Genomic DNA, 11,540 nt, shown 5'->3' with positions numbered 1-11,540 from the left:
ACGTTGTTCGAGATTGACAAGATAGTCCGAGAGTGCTCCGAACAGGCTCCGAAAATAGTTACAAATATCTGTCAAGAGCGTCACAAAAATAAGGCATAGATTGTTTTGGAGTTTAAATGTGTAATATGCATAATGAACATCTGCCGTGAAATTGCATCTGAAACATAAGCCTTTTTAGTTTTTAGTTTGTCAAAGCGCGCAGCAGACGTCTGAATTCTAAAAGAAAAAAAAACTCTGGAAAGATACTTGAAAATTGAGGCGTATTAAAATGGCCAATTTAAACGTAGTTTGTTGTTCATGGAATGTACATGGAACTTACCCTCCGAAGGAAGATCTACGGGAACTTCTACATCTTTACGATGACAAACCGTTGCCGGACATCGTTGCAGTTGGCTTACAAGAAGTTGAAGTTCGACCGTATTCCTTTGTCGTTGAAATGATAATGGAAAATCGCTGGGTTAAGGTGATACAAGAATACCTTGGTTACTATGGTCTGGTTCGTGTCAAAAGTCTTCGGATGCTCGGGATGATAATAATTGTTGCAATAAAGTCCAAGCACCTGCCTTATGTACGAGAAATCAAAACAGGCTATACTCGTACTGCAGCCTATGGTTGGTTAGGCACCAAGGGAGGTGTAGGTGTCCGATTTATCTTGTATGGACACTCCTTTTGCTTTGTCAATTGCCATTTAACAGCCCATCTTGATGGAACTAAGCAAAGAAATTCAAATTTTGAAAGCATCATAAAGAATATGAAGTTTCCAATTGTTAAAGCTGCAAAAGTAATGGAACATGATTATGTAAGCATTTTTGGTGATTTCAACTACCGCCTTGATGAGTTGTCCATTGAGGAGGTAAAAGCAAAGATATTATGTGGTGACCTTGCATCATTGAAAAAATATGATCAGCTAATTAGGAGCATGGCATCAGAAGAAGTTTATCAAAGCTTTTTTGAGCCGGAAATTCAATTTCAACCAACCTATAAATATTGTGTTGGTTCAAATGATTGGGATGCCAGTGACCTGAAGAGGAAGCCAGCATGGTGTGATCGTATTCTTTGGCATGAAGCAGTCCAAGATAAAATTATAGTTCAAAGTTATACATCACACAAGCAGCATATGACAAGTGACCATCAACCCATCAGTGCTGAAAGCGTTGTGAGTATTGATAGCATGCAAATGGATCAAGAGTCACGAATTATTTGGCGCCTAGAAATTGATAGCATGCCTTGGTATGGTAATGATGATGGCTTGTGTGTGTATGTTGTGAAAGACTACAAACCATATAGCTGGGATTGGATTGGCCTATATAGGCTGGGTTGCCAACATATCTATGATTATGAGATGTATGAATGGGCCGTGGGTGATGGGGATGAGTATGGCGAAAATGGGTGTGCTGTTCTGTTTGATTGTCTTCCTGAGGAGCCAGGGTTGTTTCAGTTATGTTACTATAGCTATAAGCAAGATTGTATTATATCTATGAGTGACCCCTTTGAAATTAAGAAGCCCCACGATGAAGATGTTGATCCAGTAGAAGTAAACATTGAAAAACCTCTTACTGAATAAACTCAATGGATTTTCTTAAAATGTGGGCTAAGGATTGCCCGCTGTTCATTTCCATAATATGACATTTGTCATACATCTAAGTACATATGGTGGACTACATTAAAAACTTTATCTTGTTTGTCATGAAATTCTGTACCTAGAGCACAATATCATGTTTATGTTAAGTCATACTAGTGAATAAACATTGATGAAGCATTCATGAACACTTCTGCATTTTTTGTCTACCATTGTTTACTTTTTGATGTGAAATGAAACAAAGTAAGTTTGAAAATATGTTATAGGTATGTACAACTTGATGAAAGTAGTGAAAGTAATGCTCATAAAAACAAATGTCGTATTATAATCGAGTTGTTCTAACGCGGAGCTTGGCATTTTCAATTTTGTTTTCAAATTTTGAAATTATAAGGAGTCGCAGTTGCTCTTGCAAAAGTACGACCGTGCGACTTCTATAAAAGACTGGGTCAGAGACTTGGAGACAATTATCCACAAGTCATTGCGACAACAACTACCGAATTCTTTTCAACTTTCTCTCCACGCGTTCACAAGTCTCAACAAAATGGGCCACCAAAACTTATGGTTTAGCCATCCGAGAAACTTCGGACCGGGCTCAAGAAGCTGGTAAGATGTACTTCGTTATTTAAAGTTGTTGTTGCGTCAATAGAATAATTTGAATCTCATCCTGGTAAAGTTACAGCCTTATTCGAAATTACGACTTACCAGTGTAAATATGACGGCCTTAAAGCTTGTAAATCTTCTCCTTCTTGTCATGACTCGTCGCGTGAATTGTTAGAAAACATTATTATGAATACAAGCACATAATATCCAATGATTTTTGTGCAAGCGCAACATGCCATTGAAACGCCAATCAACCATTGCTAGAAACAAAGCTCCCTCATTACTAAAAATTATATATTCAAAATGGCTAACAAAATGTTTCAACCAAAATCTACTTAAAGGTTAGGATTTCATTGTGTATTCTTCACTAGCTGAATTTCAAATTATAGTACCTCAAGTTTGATTGAAATGTTATTCTATGTTTTTAACAGCAGAGTGAGTTCAAATCGTCATGGCATAATTCGCAAATATGGAATCAACATGACACGGCAATGTTTCAGGCAATATGCTAAAGATATTGGTTTTCAAAAGGTATGTTCTTACATCACAGTAATTGTGTACTAACTGACTTATTGACCCAGACTTATGTAAATACACACCTATATTTTTACAAGTGTAGTAAACCTTGACAATACATATTTTGTCTTTAGTTCCATTGAGAATGTGGATAAAAGATCAGAAATCATGCTATAAAGATCAGACTTTGAGTTAATTGTTATGTTTGAAATAAACTTGAATAAAAAATGAAGTTATTCATTGTATTTTTCAAATATACTAATGGACCCTGTTTGTTTTCAGTATTTGATTTAATTCAAATAGATTTCCTAAAATAAATAATCTTAGACCCTTAATATCCCTTATCTACAAAGTGTACACTTCGATTTGGAGAGCTTTACATCATTTAGCTGTATGAATGAACAACTTTTGATCATACCAAGAGTTGTTTCTTTTGATGGACATATTGATTGCTAAAACAACTACCACCTATCAAATTTTCAATCATAAAATTTCAAGCGCATGTAGAGCTGCTCCAAGTGCCCAACTCACTTCAACATTATTGATCTGTTTAGCAATCTATAAAGATGCAAAATAGAATCAGTCTAGTGTTTTTCAACCAACGCAAAATTTTTCTACCCTAATAAGTTGTCCCTGGTTTGGTATTTTAGTGCTTTTGATTGACTGCTACCAGACAAATCATCAAACACTCATCTTAGCAAGCAACTAACTTGAAAGTTTTAGAAAATAGCCCAGTTAACAAACAGTAATATTGGCAACTTACAATAATTAGATAGAAGTATGTAATATGTCATCCACTTTATTATAATGTGGAGTTGAGGAATACAAGGAAATGTGGAATACATTACCCTAATCATTTGTGAACCAGGAAATCCATAACCCTTGCACAATAGGATGGTAGCATAAACAGCATCAAGACATAGAAATGGACGTCTAGATGATGTATCCTTGTCACTTTGATTAGAACAAACTAAAATACAACACACATTGATTATTTCCTTATACTAAAAAAGTAATGTGTAAAAAACCAACCCCTTGTGGCGGCATCAATGTAAGAATCAACAGAGATGAGTTGCCCATTAGGATCATCTGATAAAATAGTGGTGTAAAAAAATGTGTTAATTCTCCATCTTAATTTTCAAATTGAAACTACTAGCTAAATTTTGAGAGATATGTTTACTTTCAAAACAGACTAAATGGAATGTTAAACAGTGAAATGGTACCTAGGAGGCCAAGCTCAAAGGCGATGTCGTAAAAATATGAAAATGCATAAAATCTTCTGTTGATAATTTCAGCTGTAAAATTTAAAAGCAGAAAATACATTCACCAATTATAATGCAATTCATAAGTGATAATAATGAAAGCTGGACCCTTGCAAACTGTAAGAAATATGTTTTTTTTTCTCCCGTCAGTCATCATCATAAAACTATGTAAGACCAATGAAGCTATACCTGGTTTGTGCAGTTTATCGACAATCATTTCAGCATAATGACCACAGTTTTCATAACCAAAGGAGTCCTCACCTCTACACAAAACACCAAGGTAAAGTAAAGTGATAACTACAATGGGTAAGAAATGACACCTGTCACTACATGATCAATAGTGAAATGAAAAATTTGCATTGCAATGTATATGACATTTATGTTTCTTAATCACAGTCATCTTGACCATCACATGCATGTACATGATGTACAAGTACCAATGGACTTCTACTTACTGAATACTCATGTCTATACCAGAATAAGACCACAATCCTTTGTATGAAGGAGGAAAACAAGGGCTGTATGTAATATTATCTTGTAAGAGAACAAAGAAAAAAAATAAATTTCTTAATAAGCAGTGATACAATGTTAACATTCAGTCCATTAGTTTTAACAAAATTACCACTTTGCATAGTTAATTGTAGCACTGCTTGTCTTGCAGACATTAAACCTAAGCCAAGATAACTAAACAGATAAAATTAGATTTAGCTTGCTGAAGGCTCACTTTGTCAATACAAAAACTTTACCTGAATGAATACAGATAATGGTCTGTTCCCATTATGGTTATCTTAATGATATGCGTTGCTGGACTGGATTGAAGAGTTTCCTTCAATTAAGTAAAAGCAAAAAATTCATGTAACTACTTCATACTACGTATAAAGCTTTGCAAACCCATAGAAGTTTAGCAATGGTGTTCAATTTTGTGCAAAGTTTAGGTTGATAATGATGCTGTAGAAAATTTTATGCATGTCACTTTTGTGCTTAGTTGTGGATTGAATTGAATAAATTTATTGTTCAACCATTACCAAATTCTCCTGTTACCTTTAAGTTGGGTTCAAATACAATTTGAGTTGATCCACCACCCAGATCAAGGGCACCAACAGTCCCAGTAGATAATTTAAAAAGATTTTCTATAAAATATTCAACACACATATTACACAGAAAAATCTGTTGGGTACATATGAATGCTATTGCTTTTTTAAAGGGATATTTTAACAGTGGAATAATAAACAAAATAACATGATAACAAATAAAAATACTAAATGATCACAAACAAACCTGTCAAAAAATTCAATGTAGTCCAAGCAAAAATACCTGAATGAAAAGTCAAGAAAAAATACACAGTTGTTTAATCACATAAATTTTAGTTGTCCGTAAACATACATCCAAACATTTCAATAAATAATCAAATACACATAGTTTGTCTCATACTTTGCACAAGCACACACCTTCATCATCTCCATCCAAAATTGAAACAGAATTTGCATCCTTGATTTTTAAAGGTGAAGCAAACAAAAACTTGCGAACCTAGACAAAACTGGAAATTTCTCAAATCCAAATTAATGTAATTGTGTTGCAAAAACTAAACAGGTACTGCTAATAATATGATGCAGGTAATTACTGCGTTAAGGTGGACAATGCACCTCTTGCATGATGTCATCAGCAACATTTTGTGGTAGAAGACGTAAACCAGCAGTTGCTTTTAATGACACTGGTGTTGATGTCCATTTATTTTTGGGTATAACCTGAAGAGCTTTTTGTAACAGACCACTAATCGATGTAATACTCTATAATTAAAAAAGAAAATGCCATATAACTTTGTCTTTTGACCAAGCACTCTGGTTAATACGATTTTACGAACCTTCTTTGGTTCACCATAATAATATGACAATCCAGGCTCAACATGTTCAAAGTAAGCATGCTCCAACTTGATTCCTTAAAATATATTATTTTATAGGAATTAATAGCAACACAGTGTGGAACTGAGCACTTGGTGTTACCATGCAATGCCTTAAAAGTTCTCAGGAAACATACCTCTTTCTTCCTGGCGAAATTCAAACACATGAATTCGACTGCCCGTACTTCCAGCATCAAAAACAACCTGATACAGTAACTTGACCACCATTGATTTTGTTAACTTGTTGTTACACATACACATTCCAGGCATCATAAGCACCAATCGTAGAGCTTTGCAAGAGTTCCAGTCATCAAATTTATTTTGCCATACTGTCTTTATACAACTTTTCTGTGGGAGTAGTATCAGCCAGAAGAGAGCTGCAACTATAGGATTATTAAAATACTGCCCATTTTTTACCATCATTCAAAATTAAATTGAGAATGTGGGAAAATTGATTAGTCAAAAAATTAAAAAGTATTTATGTCAGTCAGACATAAGCAGTTTTCATTAGCTTAAATAAAAATTTGGCGTTTCCTTTAGGTTGTTTATTAGCTATTTTTTCTCTCGAGGCAACAGAACCAAAGTTATAAACTTCGGATAAGATCGGGTTATTGTGACGTGTCAGTGATGAAAAGTCCTTTCAAGACGTTTGAAATTCCTTTTTTTAAAATTTCCTTGCTAAGAAAATTACCATATTAACTCTGCCACACCCCGCTGTATTTGAGTGGATCGGGAATCCAACCCGATAACCATACAATCCCTACTGCAGGTCCCGGTCATGGCCACCCTTTTTTGTTATTCTTTAGAGCGATTCTCTAAAGATGAGGGAAACCGGCGTATCACCGGAGGAAAACCCTCAAAGAACAAACCAGCCACGAAAGCCAGTCTGTGGATGCACATTACGTGTGGAATCACCATATCTACTTTTACTAGTTATCTTTACAAAAAAAGGATGTTAAAATTTTTTAAGGCCTTGATTATATTTACAAAATTTATTAGACTGCCTTTATCTTTACAAGGTTGTTAAAAAAGGTGACTTAGGAAATATGCATCTTTGTAAAAAAAAAGTGAAAAATCCGGAACCGGCTTCATTTCATTACGCCATTTTTAGATTACGCCATTTTTAGATTACGCCATTTTTTGATTACGCCATTTTTTGATTACGCCATTTTTAGATTACGCCATTTTTGATTACGCCATTTTTAGATTACGCCATTTTTAGATTACGCCAATTTTTCATTACGCCATTTTTTCATGCATTTTGCTTTGCGCATCCTTAGCTTAACCCTGTTGATCAGTGGCATGAAAAAGCCGATTTGAACCTCTTCCTAGTACCTACGAGCTACGCTGCACAAAAATGATTAAAACATACCTTTGAACGACGAGACACCTGTAAAGCAACGTTAGTACCCGAACCGAAAGAGAACCTAAGGGGTGGAAAACCGCCTCCCTGGGCCCTTATACTTTACCAAACGGCGTGCCAACCAATCCTTCTTGTGTCCAACACTCGATCACCTAGATGCCATCATGGCACCATTTACGACTATTCCTACCTGGACTAGGCTAAATGTATCCAATTAGTTCGTCTGGCTATGAAATCATCTTCCATGCATAAAATAAATGAAGATGTTCGACTTCATTTAGAGACGAGCAAACTCAATACATCAAAAACAATTAAACTATCTTCCTGTTCTGACTTATTTTTCTTCAAGTTAAATAACAGCCGTTATTTTAACTTGAACATGCCACTGTCATAACATTGATTTTGACAGTTTTTCGCAAAAGCAATGCCGGGTTTCATGCACTTATTCTGCTTCGCTCTTCATTAGAGCAATAAGACATTACTTCTAGCATATTCCTCTTGATGATGCAGATCACACATTTTTTCAAAAGTATTATTAAACATATTTACTTGTTTTTCTTCATTTTCTAGTGTTTGATGAACGTTTTAAGTTTTGCATGGTTCAAAATTTTGATAGTTCTATAAAAAAAACGTTAAAATTGTTGATAAAGCATCATCAAGGAAGAATATTTCAGACGTTTATAGTTTTAAATACATTTAGTTTGCGCTATGCAGCTCACATGCCGGATTTGTTTCGGACCGCAAGTTTTTTGCTATTTTTACCGTTCAATCTGTAATTCGAAATTTGCTGTATTTTAGACCGTAATTTTCTCGTTAATTTTAGCACATTTAGTTACTTACGTTGCGCTTTAATTTGTGCATTTAGATTTTTAATGTTTACTTTAATGAATCTTATAATTAATTATGCACATTTCAAGAATCAATAGACACGACCAAAACTCAAAGAAACCCATGCTTATTTCCTTGAACTCAGGATCGTGTATCCTGGTGATCAAATAAACGAAAAGCATAAAAAAACCGGACCTTTTTCTCGACATCAGACGTGCATACAAAAAAACATTAACAGGAATCAAAAGAACAAGTAACTTTGTTATATAACTCAGCCAATGTTCAATCAACTTCCTGTTAGTGTTGATCACCAGGATTTTAACTAAAAAACGTCCAACCTGAAACGTTGTTTTTGGTCTTCGTTCGTAGATTAACGTAATCCTCAAATGATAAATCCCCAAGATTGATTCCATAAAATCAACGACAATGGTGATGTCAATCCAGAAAACGATGATAGAAATCCACGACAACCATAATGTAATCCACAACAGCATTGAGTTGATCTGCGATGACTATGATTGTGATCAACGACGGCTATGATTGTGACCAACGACAATTTGATTTAATCCATGACAAACATGATGCAATATATGAATAGAGCTAATACGCCACCACCATTGTTTTCTTTCTTCACTACAAAACAAATGAAAGGTTCCAGATAATGAAAGGTGTAGTCCTGAAAAGTATTGTTAGTGTTGCTGTCGACTGACGTCTTGTCAACCCTAGCGGCAGTCATCTTCAGAGTAAACGTGGGAAGTGGGAAATATACGTTTACTTTGTACTTGGCTCTGAAAATGGCTACCACTAAAGCTGTCAAAAGGAATCAACATCAAAAGCAACAGCCCATCTCAGCACTCTAACATGGACGGCTGCAAACATATAACGATATTCCAGGGTTTTAACCATTAATTTTTCAACTAATAACATCCCAATTTCCGATTTTAACGGTAAGTTATTTTTGGCCAAACGTTATAAATTGCTTTTTGTCTGAAAAATTCCCACTTACATGTTTATCGTCTGCTCGTAATGCAGCCAAAAAGAAACTAAAAAGATTGGTAAATAAGAATAGATACTCATAAATTACCTATAGATTGGTGGTCATAAGCAGCCAACTGCTTCTTTACAACTTCTTGCAGTGTTGTGTAAGGTTGTTTTGTTCATAGGATGAAACATACTCCAACTATCATAGATATTTTGCTAACTGAAGACATGAAGTGGAACATTGAAACATATGGACATTGGAACATTGATTTTGAAACGTTGTCGTCAGTCTTCATTCGTAGATTAACGTAATGCAAGATTAGTTTGAAAAGATCCACGACAGCCGCGATGCAGCCCACGACAGCCACGATGCAATCCACGACAGCCACGATGCAATCCACGACAGCCACCATAAAATCCACAACAACCACGCAGAATGTAATCCACAGTATCAATCAATTCCTACAAAACAAATGGATTCAAAAGACTCATAATTTAACGAAAGCTTTTCAAATTGAGAAAAAGTAACGGTATATTCGATGAAAAAAGTTCTAACAAACTCAAACCAAGCTGGAGTCTCCAAATTCAAGACTTAACACCACCAATGAACAATGTGCTTCTATGAACTCATCATACAACAGTTTTTCAAAAATTGCATATGAGGAAGTATAATGGTATTTACAAGAAAACCTGGATACCTGTAGATTGGTTGTCAAAAGCAGCCAACTGCATCTCCTCAATGTTAGCAGTTGTGAAAGTGGTTCCATTACTTTTTTAAAACTTCCCCACAATGTCATAATCATGATTATTTTTTTTAGTACTTCCATCATGTTCCCCAAAGCGCAATGTTTCTTTTTCTGAAATTCAAAAGGCACAATATCAAGTAAATTTTAATGTAAAGTCAGTGCATTGTCGAATTTTCATCTTACCTGACATACATCCTTTGTTTTGCACCGCCTGCAGCATCTCTAGAAATTTACTTGTGCACACTTGGTCGAAAATCAAGTGCAAATCGAAAACAATGGAAACGACAACTTTTCAAAACTAGGTTATTCATGCACGTTAGTCCGACTTAAGTCGATCAATAGCCGTCGAGCAAGTGTAAGTTATAAAAGAAAGCTAGATTATTTATGCATATTACTTTAACTTAAGTCGATAGATAGCTTATTCAGTTTTGTTAAGTTATAAAAGACAATTAAGTCATGCCAATCACGTTAGAAAATACAAAAAGCAAACAAAAGCCAGCATGTACAAAACTGTTAAATGTGCCTCCAAATGTCATATATGGATTAAAGCATCAGGCAATATATTTACAAATATTGTTAAGAAATTTATGAAATATTTTTCTTGCACCAATTTGTCTTATTTTTCTTAACAAGATTATAATGTCATCTTTCTTTTGCATTATTTCATCTTAATTTTCTTCACAAGATTCTTATGTCATTTTTGTCTTTCATCTTTTTATCTTATTTCACTTCACAATATTGCTATATCACTTTGCCTTGCATCATTTTAGGTTAATTCCTTTTTGTTTGAAATCATTCCATCTTATTTTCGGTGTCAAAAGATTCTTTTGTCATCTTTTGTCTTGCTTCATTAAATCTCGTTTTTCTGTTCAATATATAACTGTCTACTTTGTCTTTAAATTCCTCGCTTTTATGTTACGTTCGTAATATTTTCCTATCTGATCTAAACTGATCTATCTGACACCTCTAAACAATAATGACACACAAAAAAGAGACAACGTTGCACTTGAAAAGAGTTTCTGAAGAACTTAAACAATGCAAATAGCTAACCTCTCAAGAATATAATCTCCCATACAAAGGAAGATTTTGCTCTTTCAAGAAATGATGAAGTATCCCAACAACAGAAGACGCTGCATTTCCAAAAATTGATGAAATGTTCAACAGAAGACACAAAAATATGCGTATGAAAAAATAGATGAAGTGCCTCGAAAACGGAAGACGCTGCGCATGCAAGATCGCTGAAGTGCCTCGACAACGGAAGACGCCGCGCATGCAAGCATCGCTGAAGTGCCTCGACAACGGAAGACGCCGCGCATGCAAGCATCGCTGAAGTGCCTCGACAACGGAAGACGCCGCGCATGCAAGCATCGCTGAAGTGCCTCGACAACGGAAGACGCCGCGCATGCAAGCATTGCTGAAGTGCCTCGACAACGGAAGACGCCGCGCATGCAAGCATTGCTGAAGTGCCTCGACAACAGAAGACGCCGCACATGCAAGATTCGTTGAAGTGCCTCGACAACGGAAGACGCTATACTTGCAAGGTTCGCCGAAGTGTCTCAACAAGAGTTGATGAACACCCCAAACAACGAAAGGTGCTTCCTTTGTGTGCATTTCAAACAAACGAAAATGCTGTGCTTCATTATAGATTCACGAAAGTTTCCAAAATCTCACTCTTACTAACTCTCACTCTTACTAACTCTCACTCTTCCTACCAAATGGACTATGTACACTGGATCTTGTGTTCTCTTCTACTAGTGAAGTTTTGGCT

General features: G+C 35.4%; 2 protein-coding genes and 1 long non-coding RNA gene across 3 annotated transcripts; 1 reads left to right on the top strand and 2 right to left on the bottom strand.

The window, feature by feature from the left end:
• Positions 1 to 55: 55 nt before the first annotated feature.
• Positions 56 to 1,763, top strand: LOC124452775 (phosphatidylinositol 4,5-bisphosphate 5-phosphatase A-like). The gene has a single exon (XM_047003385.1). The coding sequence runs from the start codon at positions 269 to 271 to the stop codon at positions 1,562 to 1,564; it is 1,296 nt and encodes a 431-aa protein (XP_046859341.1). The 5' UTR covers positions 56 to 268; the 3' UTR covers positions 1,565 to 1,763.
• Positions 1,764 to 2,966: 1,203 nt separating this feature from the next.
• Positions 2,967 to 6,815, bottom strand: LOC124452774 (ectonucleoside triphosphate diphosphohydrolase 6-like). Its single transcript, XM_047003384.1, has 14 exons — positions 5,992 to 6,815; positions 5,819 to 5,892; positions 5,601 to 5,744; positions 5,406 to 5,484; positions 5,236 to 5,271; positions 4,999 to 5,087; positions 4,704 to 4,783; positions 4,580 to 4,641; positions 4,413 to 4,491; positions 4,147 to 4,220; positions 3,919 to 3,990; positions 3,728 to 3,784; positions 3,544 to 3,665; positions 2,967 to 3,253 (listed from the first exon to the last, which is right to left on the bottom strand). The coding sequence occupies exons 1-14, from the start codon at positions 6,275 to 6,277 to the stop codon at positions 3,179 to 3,181; spliced, it is 1,329 nt and encodes a 442-aa protein (XP_046859340.1). The 5' UTR covers positions 6,278 to 6,815; the 3' UTR covers positions 2,967 to 3,178.
• A 969-nt stretch (positions 6,816 to 7,784) lies between these two features.
• Positions 7,785 to 11,198, bottom strand: LOC124452817. The gene is made up of 5 exons (XR_006950884.1): positions 9,956 to 11,198; positions 9,725 to 9,883; positions 9,130 to 9,488; positions 8,384 to 8,678; positions 7,785 to 7,835 (listed from the first exon to the last, which is right to left on the bottom strand). It is a non-coding gene; the product is annotated as an uncharacterized LOC124452817 (long non-coding RNA).
• Between the last annotated feature and the right edge of the window lie 342 nt (positions 11,199 to 11,540).

Source organism: Xenia sp. Carnegie-2017, unplaced genomic scaffold (genome assembly GCF_021976095.1).
Source record: "Xenia sp. Carnegie-2017 unplaced genomic scaffold, XeniaSp_v1 HiC_scaffold_25, whole genome shotgun sequence".
NCBI classification, from domain to species: Eukaryota; Metazoa; Cnidaria; class Anthozoa; order Malacalcyonacea; family Xeniidae; genus Xenia; species Xenia sp. Carnegie-2017.
This window is presented reverse-complemented; position numbering and strand designations above follow the sequence as displayed.